The sequence below is a fragment of the Fringilla coelebs genome (genome assembly GCF_963513975.1).
Source record: "Fringilla coelebs genome assembly, chromosome: 3".
Lineage (NCBI taxonomy): Eukaryota > Metazoa > Chordata > Aves > Passeriformes > Fringillidae > Fringilla > Fringilla coelebs.
This window is the reverse complement of record NC_140030.1, coordinates 93,945,169-93,964,704: the sequence shown is the minus strand read 5'-3', so window position 1 is coordinate 93,964,704 and position 19,536 is coordinate 93,945,169. Positions and strand designations below refer to the sequence as shown.

General features: G+C 36.3%; 1 protein-coding gene across 1 annotated transcript in view; it reads left to right on the top strand.

The window, feature by feature from the left end:
- Positions 1-19,536, top strand: part of USH2A (usherin) — a gene marked incomplete at its 3' end in the record, with an annotated part of 372,555 nt that overhangs the window by 168,307 nt on the left and 184,712 nt on the right. The window contains exons 32-33 of the mRNA XM_084203202.1: positions 15,551-15,710; positions 16,197-16,368. Of these exons, the coding sequence (XP_084059328.1) occupies positions 15,551-15,710; positions 16,197-16,368 (332 nt within the window). The remainder of the gene's footprint in view (positions 1-15,550; positions 15,711-16,196; positions 16,369-19,536) is intronic.

The following is a 19,536-nucleotide window of genomic DNA, read 5'->3' as shown; positions in this document are numbered from 1 at the left end:
ATTTATAGATATTATAACCCTGAATGTCACAATTCCTCATTTTTTGTGAAACAGAGACTTCTTTAGCACCATGGTGAGCAATAAAAGTCAGTCTTCACTTCTTTGCAGTTAGAATTGGTTATCTGAATCATCTTGCACATGACCCAATGAGGCATGCCCCAGTGTCTCACCCTTATTTTAGGGTCTTGCACTACTGTGCAACAGTGTCAGGCCGACATATGCGGCTGGTAAGTCATACAGGATGGCTTATGAAGAATGTCTGCTGCCCTAGGCTTTATTCTGGCCCTGGCATGCGTTTAAGTGAACATCTGGAGGTGCACCTGGCACTAGAGGGCAGGGTACGCCAGCCTTATAGGAGAAGCTGCCTTCCTCTGAAAGTTCTAGGCCTGTAAGGAGGCACATTTGATACACCTGAAGTGGCAACACTGACATTGCCGGTGACCGGTGCTGTGGTAATTAATTCCACAGCCCCAGAATGCAGATTCAGCAGGCACAAAACCAAAGGGCAAATGGGCTGTCTGAGCCTGGCGTTCCGGTATTTCAAACTCAGACAGAGGGATCTGGTGCACTCGTTGGACTTAATAATACACATCTGGGGAATTTAGAGGGGAGGGAGGCAGGGGAAGGGTAAAGGCATTATGTTTATTTGTAGCAGCTCTGTTGTATCATTTTCTATTGCAGTGCATTAGTGCAGTGTTAAATAAAATCTGCTTATTTAAAATCCTTTTAAATAGTGTTTAAATATTTCCTGCTGATACAATCTGCTAAAGTAGTTATCCTTGCTGCAGATTTCAGTTAACCTTGTCGCAGATATTAAGCCTGAAGCTACACAGACTTTTAGGGACCTTGATTATAGAGCAAAACCTAATGGTGTCATTATAAAACCACAGCTGGACAAGCTTCTGGAGTCCTTGTCCTTTGATCAGATTTGGGTAACACAGCAAGCCAGGAGAGAGCTCACGCTAACCCTGCTGGAATTGCTGAGCTCTCAGGTTACTTGAGTACCACTTTCTAAAAATTAAAATGCAACACAAATTATAAAATGAGAGTGATTGGGACCTTCCAATATTCTGAATGTACCAAAGTGAACTGGAGCAAAATAGGTTCTCCAGAGCTAATAGCTGTAGAACAGGGAGAGTGTTTATTCTATCCTTTCCCTTCTGGCACATAAGAATTATTTTGGCTATGGCCTCTGTTTTCTAAACAAAGAGAAGAAAAGCATTGATTTCCTGGCTTGTCTTAATTCCATGATAAGATATTAAGCCCCTAAAAATGTAAAACTCCCAGTTTATTTTTTTCTGTGATAGTACTTCAAAATATTTGTCAGAATTAGGCATCTGTAAGCTTTTGTTCTGTATTTTCTCCTTCAATATCTAGGCTGGTAAGCAGATTTAAAGATGCTATCTTCAGAAGACAGTGTCTACTGAGAAGGACACATTTAAATGAAGAGTTCATTGAGTTCGATTTGTAAAATGTGAATTTACAGCCTTACAGCCCTTTTTTTTTTTTTTTTTAATCCATCAGCAGAGCTTACTTCTTAATGTCCACATATAATTGCCTTGTAGGTGTTCTGCACTGGCATGTGGATTTGTAGGTCTTCTCCAAGATACCATCTTTGCAGTTAGATAGCAAATTCTTATTTTGCTACATTCTGAGATCAAGTTCTTGTAATGTTGTGTGTGTGAACCTCTCTTGGGTAAACTGGCCAAATCTTGTCTGCTTTGCTCTTGGATTTTTCTGAAGGGCTAATCTATTTCCTTGCATTTTGTCTTTAGTCAGTGAGAGCTTCACATCAAGTGTCATAGTTTGTCTTTGTGAGCTGTTGTCTCATGGTGACTACTTTTTGTTACTAAATATAATGAGAAGTCTTTAAGATTTGCAAGAACTTGCTTTCTTGGCCATGTTGTGCTCATAGCCTGAAGTACTTTTTGTGGGATCTTATTTTTAGCAGTATGTCTGATAATTATGGTTTGCCTGAAGCTGGTAAAACAAAATGGTGGCTTCTGTTCAGGTTTTAATTTTTCTGATAAAATGGAAACATAAGCATATTGTTTAAAACAAGTTTTCATCCAGTCACAATTTCATTAAGTGCTTTAGAAAACATCAGAAACTGGCAAGGTTTTGCGTTCCAATTATAAATATTATATTGATAGATCAAGAAAAGAAAAATCCCCTTTTCTAAAAGATTTTTTTGTTTTGTTTTTCCAGGATCATTCTGAGACACTTGGTAAATAATTTATGCTTAGTTTTAGGTAATGCTGGACTCGGGTAAATAAAAATATGACACCTCTTTCACAGATGGACTGAGCCCAAACTTGCTGCTTCTGCTTGAATCTCTAGGTATCCATTTATAAGGACACACCTCACTTAGCCATAACTGAATAGGCTTGGATAGAGTGGGGCAGCCTTTTTGATATTTCCAGCTGCATAATCAAATTTCTCTCTGAGCTTTTCCTTATGCCCTGGAAAAGATACTCATAGTTCTCCTTATTAATTTAGGAACATTTGGTCTCCTAAACTGCTAAACAGTTGATTAATATTTAATTTGAAATAGATTTTTTATTCCATGCTTCTGCATTACAAAGTGTGTTGGTTTATCAGCTGTGATAATTCAACAGAGCAGTACATGTATTCTTCTTTGGCTAGTGCTAGACACTGACCCTTCTCTCTATACCTGGTATAGCCCAACATTCCTTTACCCTTGGAATATTGATACATTATGAGAATGTAAGGCAGGTAAAACCACAGCAGAACTTCTCGGGTTTCCTGTTTCCTTTGCATTTACTAAATCCATGGTCATGAGAGTGTTGAGTCATTTACCATTACTGAAATATTTTCAGTATGTAATTTACTGAGAAAAACAGAACGTTGTAAAGTGACAAATTTATGGAAAGTGCAATCCTTCATTTTTGCATGTGGTTCAGACTTAAAATTTCAATAAGTCTGAGAAACTGCCTTAGAATTTCCATTTCTATTTCTAAAATACTTCACCAATTAATGTAAGTACAGACTTTTCTGAGTATTTTCCATCTTGCACGAGTCTTGTCTTGTGTGTGAACAATACAAGACTGTGTGTTATCAGACCATAAAACAGTTGGATGTAAGTTTGATTTCAAAAATATTTGGTAGTTTGTACAATTGGAGCATTCATGTATTTTTAAAATCTCCTCTTAAGTTATGTGGAAACATATGAAAGGAAAGGATCTTGTCCCAAAAACCATGGGAGGCATTCTAGGATACCTTCTTTCCTGTTATCACTGCCAGCAATGTAACTTAGGCTTCTACACTGGTTGCTTAAATTGTTAACATAAAGCCCAATAGCCTTTTTTAGCCAGAACTGAACTCCATCGTGCTTTTCACTAGTCTTCCATGGAATATGTCTTTTTATGATTATTCATTTCTGATTGAAGTATTTTACATAGATTGTAGTTGGACTCTGAAAACTGCTGAGAATTTTCCTCTTTTTCTTTCTTTCATTTCCATGGATTTTATTGTGTGAATAGAGTGACACAGCAAAGCAATGGGTTACCAGGAAATTAACTAGTGGGAAAAAATATTCAAGTGAACATAAAGCTAAACATGTAAGAAGAACATCAGATTAGTCTGCTTTAATTAAGGCTTAGACTCATGGTCCTAAAATTGATAGAAAGGAGGATGATAAACATTGTTATTTCTGTGTTGGCTGCTTTGGACATGAAAGGTTCCATGACTACAGAGATATGTTTAAGTCATGTCTTCAGTCAGCATATCTCCATTTCTTTTATTTTTTTTTTTTTTGCATGTCTGTGTATGTTTATAGCTATGTAAGGTTGTTCAGAGGTGACCAGGTGACTAGACAATCTGGTTTATTAGGACGTTCTGGATCCTTGTGTCTCACCTATCCAGGATCATTGGCTAGACAGGGGGAGTTCACACAAAGGATGCATTAGTGACATTTTCTGTCTATTCTAGGAGAAATGCTGAAAATTAAGGAAATTTTCAATAATGGAAAGTTACCCATGTTGATGCTCTATGTCAGTAGCTTCCTTTTGAAAGCTGAATTTTATATTGACTTCAACTTTGGAGCTATTTATGACCACTTAATTTTAATAGTGCTAGTAATTTTTGTTCTGATCAAGGAACAAAAATTGAATCCAATTGACGAGAATTTTTAAATATCATGAGCTGGCATGCTAACCTTTTCATCAGCTCAAGGATGTTAGATTAAACATTTCAACTAATGTGTTTTGAATGTTTAGAGGTATGACTCTTGGGATTTAATATCATTGTTGCAATGTCACATAACAATTTTTAAGCTGTTAAATTGTACTGGGAATTAAAATACATGTGCAATTTAAGTCTTTCTCCTAAGTTTACAGGCAGAGGAAATTGCAGAGAAAGCTTGTCAAGTAAAACTAAAAACAAAGTGAGGTACACTGAATAGATAAAAAGATTAATAAATTAGACATGTTAGCATAAAAAAGAGATACAAGTCTTGGCTTAAATATGAAAAGAAGTTGTGTGACAGAGATCAAGGCAAAATAAACAAATGGTAAATAGAGCTAGAAAATAATTTAAAGTATTTGCATGCAGGAAAAAGGAAAAATCTAGGTAGATAAATATTCTACATTCAAAACAGCTGAGAGAAATTACAAGGAAGCTTCTTCATCAAAGAGCCTGTCCTTAGTGATGCTTCTTTGGGAGTTAAATGAATCAAAATTGTAGTGCCACGGCCAGAGAACCAGAAAACAGTAAAGCAGCTAGACTGAAATAGATCCTTGTTTGTACACCTTGTCACCAGGTAACAGAGTTTTTGGAGGTAGAACTACTGTGGGGAAAAGCCACATTTTCAGCAAAATCTGTGCTCTTCATGTGCTGTCTTACAAATTGTGGTCACAACAGGTACTTTCAGGCTTCAGCAGAGTAGGTGAGGATGTGAATAGACATAGAGATTAGTCTGTTCCTCCAAGAGGTCCTGCTAGAGCAGCAGTTAACTGTGAATCATAGAATGGCCTGAGTGGGAAGGGACCTTTAAGATCATCTTGTTTGAACCCCCTGCCATGGGCGGGAACACCTTCCACCAGACCAGGTTGCTCAGAGCCCCATCCAACCTGGCCTTGAACACTCCCAGGGAGGGAGCAGCCACAGCTTCTCTGGGCAACCTGTGCTAGTGCCTCAACCACCCTCAGAGTAAAGAACTTCCTCATAAAAATCTAAATTAAACTGATTCTCTTCCAGTTTGAATCCATTCCCTCTTGTCACTAAGTGCTCTCTGTCTTTCTGCAGGCTTCCCTCTGGTACTGGAAGCTTCAATTAGATCGCTCCAAATCTTTCTCTTTTCAGGCTGAACAATCTCAATTCTCTTAGCCCTTGCTCATAAATGAAGTGTTCCATCCCACTAATCACTTTGGTGACCCTGCTTTGGACCTGCTCCAACAGACAGTGCTAGGGAAGTATAGGGAAGTTTTAGTTGCAAATCATGTGTTATCTTAGTTGTGTCCCTGAGTTTCATAGGAAAACTCATAATGATGACACCAATAATGTAACATAATATGGGCATATACCCAGCACTGACTACTAACATAGTGTCAGTTGTTCTGCAAGAAAGAAGTAGTAATTATAAAACCTAAACAACCTATTCTGAAAAAGAAAAATTGAAATTGTGAAACAGCAAAACTAAATGTAGTGGGTTCTACACAGGCAAGACTGGAGCAGGGAGAGGGGTGGGGTGAAAGCCTCTTAAGGGTTTGCCACTTGTGAATTATGCATCTCACTCTCACTTGTAGGCGTAAATGCATAATTCTAATCTGTTCTTATTACTTATTTATAGCACAGAGTAGAATGTAAATTCTGTGCCTCCTTTGTAGAGGCTTAACATGCTGGTTAAGGTATGCAGATATTTCAATGAGCCTACATAGACAACTTTCTGGGCATAACACCCTGTTGCCAATTGAAAGGCATAAACTTCAAGTAATAAATTTAGCTGGCTCTCCTCTCCCATTAACAGGAGGAATACAGACATGATGTAAGAAATAAGGTATAAGATCAACAGATAATAAGAAGAGCATTCATCTTGAAATAAACTACTCTGCATTATTATTATTTATGATAGTTACTGTTGTTAATAAAGTACATGTGGGACAGAGGAAAAGCCTGCAACAGCCACTGAATTTATGAGACTGGGGACAGATGCAAGCTCTTCCTTTTATATTGCTGGCACTGATCGATTTGTATTTTTCCCTGATGATGGTTTATGCCATTATAACTGTTTTGTGGCTCCTTACTATTGACTTATGGTTGCAAAGCACTTCACAAATGAGAGCAAGCTTCTGGACATTATATCCTAATCTGCACATCCTATAGGTATGCCATAATACAGAGCAGCTGACTGCGCCACCTGTGATCTGTGCACCCACCAACATGATTTATTCTGGTAATCCCAGTTTAATGCATCACATCAGATTGTGGCAGTTATGTTATCTGATGGCATTACTGACACTACATGCCTTAACTGGGTAGCGCAACATGTCAAGTTGAAAAAAACTTTGGGCTTTTCTTTTTTCCCCTTTTGTTTTCATGTGTGTGTTCTGAAAGTAAATATGAAATTAAATGAAACAAAACAAAAACCTAAAACAGAAAAACAAAACAAAAAACAACCCAAAACCAAAAAAATAAGGGATCCAAATAATTTTGCTCAACCACATGTTGACCATATTAATGACTCCGCAGCTTGGGCTGCTTATTCTGCTAAGGAGAGAGAAGAGCAGATAGAAATACAGTGTATTTTACTGTGCTGCTTATTTTGTGGTCAGCAGAAAACTAGCTCAGCTTTTGTAGTCTTGCAACAGATTTAACTTGCTATAAATTGTCTTGTTTAGGAGCAGTGCTCAGAAGCTGAGTCCTCCCACTATCCTTGTTCCAGAACTCCAGTAATGTTTTGCCAAACTCCTTTATCCTCTGACTATAATTCAGGAGTACAGAGCTGTTCTGGTCCTAGGAAGGTGATACTATCTCTTCTACAGAAACTCTTAAATCACATGATGGCTTGTCTGGATGGTGCGAATTGTTCCCTAATCACCTCACATGCCTGAGTCTGTACAAAATGGTGAAAAAGGTTACTCATCGTGGGTGTAAAATGCAGATATTGGTAAATAAAACTCACAACCTATAAATCCTTAATTTAATTAACCTGTAGTTGATGGCAGTTAAAGAGCCTTGTTGTAGTTTTATTGTTTGGGTTCCAATTTCTAGTGTTGAGTGTGCTTTCTCAAGCTTCTGCTTGTTTAATGAATTGGCTTTTGTTGATAAGACAAATTTTTTGGCATTAAAATGGTATTTTGTAATTTAGTATGCATATTAAATTATAGTAAGAAAAATATGCAAATAAAATTCTCTAAGTTTTGTCAGAATATTTATTTTGGAAATTATTTCTTTGATCCCATACCTCTTTTTCTTTGCGTGGCAGAAAAAAACTTATATAAAATTAAATACAGTGTTAAAGAGTTCAAAGTTGTTTCAGATACAGAAAGAGAAGTATAGAAATCTTGCAGGAATGTTGGACAGATTTGCAAATTATAGTGATGCTTACATAAGTAATTTAAAAAGTATTATATTGATACTTAATGTTTCTCCCCTCAAGTTTGATTTATAAAGTTAACCTTGAATCATCTTGTCAGCAGTACTAGATGTGCCACGATTTTAGGTGGGGTGAGTGTCTCTGAAAATTCCACTTTGAATTTTTTGCAAGTCCTTTTTCCTTTCCTTCCTCCACCCATCCCCCTTCTATTGTTGAAAGAGAAATCAAGAGAACAGAGAATCCTAATTGCTTTTCTATGTAGCACTTACTATCCTCTACCCCTCTTTGGTGTGTCTTTGTTTCCCTCTCTCAGGTTGTTTCTTTGTAGCCTCTCTTCCTAAGAAAGTGTTTGTAAGTCTCCCCTCTCTCACTGCTGTTTTCCAGACAGACTTTATTTCTGCACTCTGTAATATATGCTGCTCCAGATGAGACTGCACTATTGATTTATATAAAATGGATAGTAATAGTTGCTGCTGCTTACCATCTATTCATATATAACCACATCTTACTCACCACGCCGGCACGTTCGCATGTGCTCTTCCGTGGGTTGTAAAAGTGGCAGCCTGGCACTTCGTACAATTATCTCAGCACCAAATGTTAGGTAGGTCTGAATTTTGTTTCTCCCACTGCAGCAAGATTGGAATTACTTGGGAATACAGGATGTACTTCTGCTGGTGAGCCAAAGGGTTCTTGGTCATACAAATGTGAATCCAGGGTAGTTCCATTTTTATAGACGCAGGTATCTGAGTTTCAAATTTGCAATGTATTTGCCTACTGCAAATATATTTTCCAGTTGTGAATATAAAGCTGAAGTAATAGAGAGGTAAAATGGTCAAACCACGCTTTTTTCCTTTTTCACTTTTTGGGCTAAACATTGACTGAGACATTATGGTTCTTATGATTTATACTAGCAACTCATTTCTATTTAAGCTGGAATAAGAAATACAGTGAATGGATTGGAAGCATTTGTGAATGGAAATTTTCCTATAAATCTTAAAATCTTCATTCCCAATGATGTTTAAAGAAATTAATAAGAGGGACATCAAACTAAGATAGTATTATTGACAACAATTACTTCTCTCCATGTGCCTGGTAAAAATTAATGTGCTTTGTCTTCTTTCTGATTTTTCTCCCTCTGACCTTCAAACTCATTTTATTTGTCCAGCTTTTATAATTGAAGTAAACTAGGGAGACAGTGAATGGTTTTAATTCTAGTCAGCAAAAAAGTAACTTGGAAGTTCAATAGGTTCATTTGATGCTGAATGTTTGCACTGACTGACTGGCTCTGTGTCATTTTGGCAGCAAGAGAAACTTTCGAAAAATCTTCCAAAATGCCTCCATATTTTTCAGATGGTGACTAATGCTGATGGGTCAGAGGAAAACATATCAGGGATGATTCTTTTATGATCAGTGACATGTCATGTCCTTAGAGTCACAAAGCAATTTAGGTGGAAGTGCTAAAGTCTGAAGAGAAGATGTTAAATGTTAACATGTTAAACATTCATGTTAAATGAATGTTCTTCTCAAATGTGTCCCTACTGCTTTTTCTAAACTGTGTGGTGTGGGGTGCTCCACATTATATGAGTTTTCTTCAGCTGAGCATCTTTGGTATTTCAAGCTAGTATGTCCTAACTGGGGAGTAAGTACAGCCTGGAAGATGTTTCCATAGTAGCTATCTCAGGGATGTGGCTTTACAATAAAAGACTGGAATCCTTGCTCTCCAGCTTTTACAATGAGATATGAATAACAGGCATAGGAAAAACGTGTAAATAAAAAATGCATACCTAGCTAAGGAAGGTTAAAATTAAAATAGTTTTATTAAAATGAAAAGGTACAGTGAAACCCATTGATCAGGAAAGGATGTTTATGTGGCATGTGAATTGGTCAGGATGAAACCTAACTCTTTAGGAATGAGTTTTGGCTCAAAGAAGTATGGGACTTAGGGACAATAAATGGCAAAAAGTTTTACTGTGCAACAATTAAGGGTGTAAGAGTGTAACAAAGAGATACTGTTACTAAATGTGAAGGCAAATAGACTTGATAATCTTTGCTGTTAAAACATAATTATTTTTAAAAGCCTTAATGTGCTTCGGAGCTGTCCCTTTTCCAAAAGTAGAACCATTTTCAGGCATATAAAATCTTTAGTAATTTCATGAAATCATTGCAGACTGAAATGATGAAAGATGCTTTTGTTTCACATTTGTGCCAAAGGGTTTTTCTTCTTGAATATAACTCTTCTACACCATCCAATACATAACTGTTATGTTTTCATGCTCCCATATGTTAAATGGTTTTGTGCTACACTCTTTTTTCCCAAGATGGGACCTGGAAGTTCCTTGAATTCTTCTGAAGTGCATAAGTCTCGAAAAGAATGAGGATTTAATAGAATAGGCTGGGTTGGAAGGGACCTACTCTGGACAGGGTAACCTTTCGCTAGACCAAGTTGCTCACAGCTCTGTCCAGCCTGGCCTTTGAGCACTTCAGGATTGGGGTATCCACAGCTTCTCTGGGCAACCAGTTCCAGTGTCTCACTACCCTTCCAGTAAAGAATTGTTTCCTTTATAAGTAATTTGGAAAACCAGAGATATTTACTGCTGAACAAATAGTTTCTAAAACACATCAGCATTTGTTGGCCAGCTGGAAGCCAAGTTATTTTGTCCATGTGCCATTATGTCAGTCTTTGCTGTTGTTCTTAGAGCAGAACAACAGCTTATGGTTCTTCCTGAAAAGAGTTATTTGTGATCCTGGGTTTATTTTATTGTGATCCTGGGTTGCTTTTTATTACTTGCACTTGTTTTTATTGGCTTCACGAAATTATTTAAATTTTGTCACTCTTGACATTACCAAATCCCATCAGCATTCTTAGTTATTAATTAATATGTTAGAATTTGCTGCTATCTTGGAGGATAGATGTTTTCTTCAATTAAAGGGCCAGCTGCACGTGTGGTAGGCCATCCTTTGCTAATTTACACAATTAGGTACATGAGCACTTTCTTTGTCTTGATTGAGTTGCCTAAAGTACCTCAGGGGTGTCATTTGTGACATTTTTTTTTCTGAAATATTTTCAAATGAGTGATGAATGTGGTATGGGGTTTGCAAATCTGTGAAATGATGCAGCATTCGTATACTATTGTTCCAGAGAAAGTTGTACATTAGTGATGGCTCTTTGAGAGTCAATATAATTATGTGACTGTTGCTTTATAAGTAAAGACAGCAGAATATGCTGTACTAAAAGTTGAATATGAATTGTAGCTTACTTTCAGGAAATGGCGGAAGGCAGAGAAGTGCTAGTGATGTCTGATGGAGCAAGCCTGATAATGCAATCTTGACACTTGGCATATGCATTAGATGTTTGGGATTTATTGGTGGTGTACAGAAATCAGAAGGGAACGTGGTTATATTTGGCGGTGAAGATGTATGGTCCCAAGGAGTTTCTCTTCTAATTAGATATTAAGTTACTATGAGTTACTATGAGTTAATGTAACAGATTGTGAGAAAGAAGATGAGAGAGTGAGGAGGTGAGTAATGAGCTGAAGTGTTTGTATAGTGCGCTTACATAAACTATGCAGTTGGAATTCTTTGGAAGTTTTTCATTTTCAAACTCTCTCAGCAGGTTTTTCTTGTTGTGCTGCTAACAATCCTTTGCTACAATGTTGTTGGATTATTTTCCTTTGAATATAGCAATGGGATAACTATTGTCTCAATTATTTTCCTGAGAAATCATGTGAGGTTCCTTGTCCAAGTCATGTGAGTGCTTACCAAGACAGGATGTTGTCATTTCTGGTCCTTACTGTCTGAAACCAGGGAGAGTGGAAATAGGGTGGAAGAGGGGAACAAGAAGGGTATGTGGCTCTCTTGCAGTAAATATGAATGAAATAAGGGTGTTAGGATAGTTACAGATGAAATAAATTATTGCAGCTATTATTACTGTGTTATATTTGAGCTGGGATGTATTCTGATAACTAAATGGGAAAGCTTATGTTTTGTTATATCTTTAATTTTGGTTGGGTTTTTGTTTGTTTTTTTTTTTAATGCACTAATTATGGTTTTGTACTTTTTTTTTAGTAACTTCTCTCAAATTCCATGCTTAAAGTGGCACTGTAGTGTTGCATATTATCTTTCAATGACTACCCATTAAATTTGATCAAAGCAAGTGAGTGTTCTTATTGACCATGCAAACAGGGTCATTCTTTATTCTTTCTGCCTCATGCATTGATTGTGCTCTCAAGACTTACGCACTTAAGGAGGTGGTTATTAGAAGCTGGAGGGATACTAGGCCACTATAGTTGGTTAGTGTGGGAAGTTCCAATCACCCTACATATCTAATAATTGTAGTGGTATGCAAATATTGATTTTAATGATAGTCACTACAGTTCACAATTCTCTTGCTGATGTGTGAGTTAGAAAATTATTTAGTTTGTTTATGTTGCCTCTGAAGTCAGAAAGATGAAAAGGCAGGTTGATCCTTCCTCTCCCTCTGCTCCACCTTTTTCTTTTGGGGAAAGTAAGAAATGGATTTAAAACAGATATGTGGGATTTTATTTTAGTTTTCTTCCTTTGGTCTGTTTTAGCATGAAAAATGCAGAATTATTTTTCTGTCTACCTTCTACTTTAATACAATGACTTGAGGGAATCCTGTACCCTCAAAAAAGGATCTTTTTATTTGTCTTTTTGTGCTTTTCGCTCTTCTGAGTCTGGAAATGAGAAAGGGATCAAATACTGAATTTAGGGTTTTTTTCCATCAGTGAAGTTCTGTAATTTCTAGGCTTAGCTTTATATTGGTAAGAAATAAGTGTTTTCAGTGAGTAGTTATTGGAATATTGAAATAAGAAACATTAGATCTTTAAATTAAAATCAGGGAACTGGAATTGCGGAAGAGATTGGAATATAACCTGATCAAGCAAATTTTTAAGAAAAAAAAATTCAGTCTTTGCTGTAGGTTTAAATGGAGTAATTGTGTCCTTACTGGTTTCATCTTGTAAATTGAGATCTGTGAAATTCATCCAGCAACAGCATGAAATCAGTTGTAAAATAACATATAATTCACACCCTATATTGTAAATGATACATTGTTTTACATTAGTCACTGAGTTTTCCATGCACTGGGGTGCATTTTCTTGTACCACATTTCCACATAATGCTTGTGGATCTGTTTCTAATGTGTTTGAGAGCGATCTGTTTTTCATGTCCACAATTGCCTACATGTGATCTTATGCAAATCATGCAATCAAGCAAATGGAAAGCAAGGCATTGTTGCAAGAGGACCTTGACAAACAGTGGCTTTTGTAGTTTTAAGAACCTCCTCCCTCTTTCATGTTTGTATCCATAGCTGTTTGAATCCAGGGATCCGTTATGAAAAAATTTGAACTTGAAATAGGAAAATATCTCCCAAATTAGGTTGTGATGAATAAGTGTAGTGATTATGATGTAATATGATTTTTATTGTTCAGTTTGTCAGTTTCTGTTTCTAACCTCTTAGAAATACTGCCTTCCCTGTTTTTGCTGGCTCATCCAAACTTTCAAGTCTATGGAGAGATTTTAATGATGGCAAAGCTCCTACCTTGAATGACATTGCTAAGCCTTGAATTTCTTTATTTTCTTTTCCTGCTTACACAAACAAAATTTTTCTTTTTAGCCTTTATCCTACCTAAATCTTTGAGATTCCATTGAAACTTTCCATTTAGTAGTCAAAATACTTTGGTGTTAGTAAATCAAGATGAGGAATAAAGATATTCTCTGAATCTGGTGACATGCTGCTTTTTAAACATATTTTATTTTTCAGCTATTTTTTAAACTCTGCTATCCTTTCCTCCACTTTCAGTATGTTTATCATCTGATCTCAAATGATCTCTGTGTTCATATGTGCTGTGTTTCCATTCCTTGCTGTTGTTTTTTTTCAAACTTTACATGTTTCCCTGCCTTTTCTTCTTGCTTTTTCCATTCTTGGTACTGAGACAGACAAGGTAACTTATAGTCAGTTGTTTTTTTCAGGGAGGGAAATAAAACATTTTCCCATCTTCCATTCTCTGAATCCTTGAAAAATTTCTTCCCTCTCTAAATTACACAAGGTATTTCTACAAACATATGCCTGCCAGTAGTCTCATTAGCTACAGTCTGCATCAAACTCCACGCTGACAAGGAAAAGAGTGATCCACCATAATCAAATCAAAAAGGAGAAATCAACTTTTTCTTTTCCCTTCCCTTGGGTTATATTCACTCCTCTTGGTGAAGCCCTACCATATACTTTCAACTTTGAAAGAAGAGTGCATAATCAGTATCTAGGAGGTTATATAGGTTCTATGAATTGCTTTCATCGATTCATTCTAGGATTGCTGAAAGTAAAATCCTTCTGGTCACTTGCTTGCCCACAACATGGAATATGTAATACTTGTGTCACAGACTTTGAGCTCCATCTGCACTTTTTGTGGCTTCTCTTATGGCAGCTGCAGGGAATAAGGGAGCCAGGAAGGTGTACAGTAATGAAGGCAACACAGCCAGTGCAGTACATGGAGTTTCCCTGCATGCTGAGCCAGCTTGAGCACCTGCTCTGGAGTGTGCTTTCCCCCTCTCAATGACTTAAGCACTGCTTAACCCTGGTAGAATCAGTCCCATTATGTTGATTAAACATGTCACTGTTACAGGCATTCACTTGATGATTTTTTTTTAGCTGCTGCATTTTTTTTTTAACTCACACTTTGCCATGTGCTCTATAGAACAATGCCAATGAGTGATATGCTATTTTCAATAAAAAAGCACAAGTTCATTGTCTCCTTACACAGAGTGGATCAAATCAGAAGAAATTTCATTCCTGCTGGGACGGAAGGTGTTACATGAGGGGAAAACAATGAGAGAGAAGTTGGGTCTATAACATTTCTGCTTTGGTGATGTCTTTGTCTTCCAACCAGAATTTTTAAATTTGTGCTCAGAAATATGTTGTAAAAAAATGTAGTTTGTATACTATTGGGTTCTGAAAATGCTACTGTTTATTATGTCTTACAAAAACACAGAACTTTTCTGACATATTGAAAATGTGTGTCTATTGAACAAACATTTTACCTGTATACCTTATGCTGTTGCCAAAACCTCAACTGTAAATTCCTTCTTGAAAGGAAAATTTGCTTGTTTAAGTCTAAGATTTGTATTTTAATGAAAAAAGAAAGAGGAAAATGCTAGAAAATGATGTCTGCATTACTTTCATGCTATAATTTTTCTATCAAACATTCCTTTATTAATATAGGGAAGAATATATGAACTTTTAGAATATTTATTCAGCAAAAATGATACATTTTATTCACAATTTTCTGCAGTAATTGAAATTCAAGATAGCTTCAAAATTAATAACCACTGAGCAGTTGTTTTCCTATAGCATTAGATGGGTTGTTTTACTGAAGTATATTTTATGAGTGTTTGGTGTTTGCGCATCTGAAGACAAACAGGCAAAGAGAGAATGGATCAGTATGAATAGTGGCAACTATGAGCTTCCTTTGTGTTCATGCTTATAGGGAAATCTGCATGGAGTGAGTTGTTGTATGTATCGATACTTATCATTCTTGTTTCATACAGCACATTAAAAAATATATATAATGCAGCTGTGTTAATAAACCTGTACTTGTTTTTCCATTAATTTAATTTGATTTGATTTAATAATCTCAAATGTGTTCATTTTCCACTGTAGCAAATTGATGTAGTATGTAGCACCTGAAAATCTAATTTTTGTTTTCTTTTGGTTGCTTGGTGTACATTCTGGTGTGAATGGAGTACAGTGGGGTTATCTCAGCCAAAGCACACCCCACAGATCTATGGGTAGTCATAATTTGCAGTTGTCTACTACTAAAGAACCAGTACCTATTCATTGCTCTGGGGCAAACCTGAAGCATTTATGAGACACAGGTCCCCTTTCCTCTTGATTTTCTAAACTCACTAGTGTCTGAAAGCTATAGGAAAACAAGTTAAAATGAATACACCATGTAAATGCCTATTCTTTTTTTGCCCTAGATTTGGCGGTTTTCACAGCGCACCAGTTCCTGCTCACTGCGTGCACGCTCGCTGGCTGTACAAACAGTTCCCAGGTCACCTTGTTTACAGCACAGCTGCCACCATCTCACGTAGATGCCCCGGTCCTGACAGTTTTGGATTCTAGAACAATACATGTACAGTAAGTAAGGATTTCTTCTTTCCTGACAACACAATAGTGCATCAGTTTATTCAAGAATTCCAGTGAGTTCAATCAGGGGAAGGGTTTGTGACATAAAATTAAATTTATTATGATTAAATGCATAGAAGTGATTAGTTTAGTGGTTCTGTGAACCTTCTGATTATCACTTGCCAACTTAATTTCCATTTTGTCTTTACGCAATCAGTATAACCTACATATGGGCATAGCCTCTGCAAACTTCAGTGCAGGAAATGTTCTGGTGATATGCCCCTTTTGTAGCCCCTGCTTTGTGTGTAATCATTTATCTCCTGAGTACAAATACTGCATTAGAGGTATGGCTTAGATTTATTTTTATGATTGCACAACTGGGTTTTCAAATTCTCAAAATAAACTCCAAGAAGTCCTCTAAACAAAGCCTTCCATTTTTCAGCGTGGTCTGAATCTTTATTTGGTCTGGTCTTAATCATATTTTGCTTTTATTTGCAGATGGAAAGAACCAGTAGAAGTAAATGGAATCCTAGATCGCTATATAATTTATATGGCCACCAATGAGCAGAATTTTACAAAGTGGAATGTAATCTATAACAGCACAGAACTTTTTCTGGATTTTACTATTCCGCAGCTTTACCCGGGTACTGAATACCTCATAAAACTAGCTGTAAGTTTTAAAGATGTGTAGTAGAGGTGTAAAATGGTGAAAATGATTCTGACTTTGTTAGCATCTTAATATTTAATGGTTCTTGTGTCCACTTTGTTTAACCTCTTCTTTTTGAAGCTAAGGTGGGTGAGCCATCCTGAAAAAAAGTAGTTTTTTTTGTTTCAAAACAGATTCACAAAAATGTTTGTTATTTAAATGCACGCTTTCTTCAAGGATTAGTTGCATAACTAATAAAGAAATGGGCATAAATATATGAAATGCTTTAAAAATGTTTCCTTGGACCCAACCTACAAGAAAACATTGAAGGTTTTTTAAAAGTGTCAGCCTTTCATATTTTGTACCATGATAATTTGTTCTTTCATCCTTTCCTTCTGTATGTAGAAGGAAATAGCAGAGAAGAGTTCAGTGCAGAGCAGTAGTTTGTGTATTCAAAACATTTTAAAAGACATTAGTGTTTTCATTGCATTTCTTTATCATTGGTTTTATTTTGTGATGAAATAGAACAGCTTCTTCACTAACAAACCTGAAAATATGTGGATAAAAGGAGAGGATTGTCCCTTGTTTTAAGCACATTGTTCATTTTATAACAATACCTATATAAGGATATTTGCTTTGATAAATGCCATAGAAAAATATTCTGCTCTTGATTATGAATAAATTTACATTTATGTAGACTGGATATGCATTCATTTTTTCTTAACATGCTCTTGAATGTTCTAAATATTATACCACAAAAAATAATCTACCTTCAGGTAATGATAAGGATCTGACTTGAACCTGAAAAAAAAACAAGGATATTCAGTCTAATTAAAGCTTAGATTCATGTTGAAATTAATTCATTTGTGCCTAGATATTTCAGCATAGTAAATTGCTTAGCATATATAATAGCACCATGTCCAAAACTAAGACACTACTTCCACAAGCATTTTACGCCTTGATTTTTATTTATTCTTTACAAAAGAATAAATAAAAGTGTCCTTCACTGTGCCACAGCTTTTCTCTGCTCCTGCCCAGCTTCTGTGCATGTGGGCACAAGGAGAGAGCATCAGGGAAGAATTAACAGCTACAATCTGGAGAGCACCTGGGACTGCTTCTTTTGGTGGCTCTGCCAGGGGATATGGGAGGAGGTGTTTTGTGGATCTTGGTTTTGTTTCATCAGCGTGTGCAGATTTCCTAGAAGTTACCAAATAAATTTTTAGGAACCCTTTGCTCTCTATATTTTATTTCTCATTTCTTTGTAAATTTTTTATCCCCCTTAATATTTGCATTTAATCAGAAAGTAGGAAAAGATAATTTCTTCTAGTGATAAAGATTACCAGATTTACCTGGATAAAATGCAGTGGTCTGTGATAGGTGAGTTATAAGATCTAAATGTTCTTGAAGCTTTGAAAATGATAAAAGTGCATGAAAAGCTCAATATCTTTGAGGTGTGATAGCTTTCTTAAAATATTTGGGTCCATCATATATAATGCTAGTTAGACTGGTTTGAGAGGAATGTACTATTACAGGTTTACAAGTTATGAAGATTTAGCATGGCCAAATGTTACTTGTCTATGAAAGGAAAAAACTCCAAATATAAAAATACCCCAACAAAAACCAAATCCACAAAAAATTCAAATCAAGCATACACACCTGGAAAAAAAAATATTTAGTGTTTCATATATTAACTGAATTCCAATAAAACTTAAGAATAAAAATACCCCAAACAATTGTTCTTCTTTTTTTTTTTTTTTTTTTTTTGTTAGAGTGAAATATTTCTATCAGCTAGAACCTTTTTCTTTTCCTTGTTTAACAGTTACTATTAACTTTGGTTTGTATCCATTCAAAAATTGGTTTTGGTTTCTGTCTTGAACACAGGAAGCAGGAGCTTCATGAGCAGAACTTGCAGCACCTCACAGGCTGTTGCCTTCAACTTTTGTATGAAAGGTTAATGTTGCTACGTTGAAGACAGAAAATGTTTCTTTTTGCATGCTGTTACCAATTTTCAGAATTGATTACAGCCATTTAATATGCAGCAATTTTACTCATAAATTAGTATAACAGATTTTGTAAGCAAGTCTAATGCTTCTTTCCTAAAGTCAGCCAAGAAGACCTAGGGTCATATCTCATGGATTAGTGCAAAGGAACTTGTTTTTGTTCTGTTCATGCTCTAAGCTGGGTGAGTGTGAGCCAGGCCAATCTGAAAGCAAATAGAAAGTTGAAAGGTTGCCTTTAGCAGCCAGGGTGTCACTCTTCTTTGTATGACTGAAGTACTTTTGTGATTGAACTATTAAGCCAGTATCTCCTCAGGATGCTGCAGTGTGGGTAAGCTGGCTCAGGTCCTGGGCGGAGTGTTGCTATGTGGTGTCATTGGATGTGGTTTGCTTCTGTCCTTTGGCTGTCCAGTTCCTGTGGTATTTTTGCAAATTTCACCTGAAATCTGTTTCTCAGAGTGACAAAATGGGAACTCAGTCTGGGTGGAGGTTTTCATGGCTTTGAGCATTGCTGGATGTGATAGCCAGATGTCCAGTCCATACACTAATCTAAAATCCCCCTACCTAAAATGCAGATGAACTCTCTTTTGCTGATTTTCGTTAGAAGAACCAGAAACTTTGTGTCCCAGCAAATTTCAGAGATACAAAAATTGAGCTGTGTGAAATTCAAGAAGTAAATTAATGGAAAGGCTGCTGTTACCAAGCTCTTAAATCAAACACTCTACACTGCTGAAGTAGGCCTGGTGGAAATTCATTAGCTAGTTAGTAAGGAATAAATGAGAAAGAGGCCTTCCAGAACTGCTCTTTTTGGCTTCTTTATGAAGCCAGTGGAAGTGGAATCATTCAAAGATTACTCTGCTTGTCCTGGAAGGATAAGTTTCATAAATATTTTATTTAGCAAAATGCTAATAATTACCTGAGCATCCAACTGATGCTGGTTTTGGGGCTCTTTAATAAACTATTATCTTTAGAATAAATGCCAATTTTTGAATGTTCCCAAAACTGACATTGCATTCTTTCATCTTTACTTGGTAGTTCAGACTGAACATGGAGTCATTCCTTAGTTGTATTTGGAATGTAATTTCCAGTGATATCAAAATAGTTTTTATGTATAAAAGAGCCTCTTATTTAGAGACAATACTTATTTTTACCCTTGGGGTCAGTATACAGTTTTGGAGGGCATAGGGAATATGTT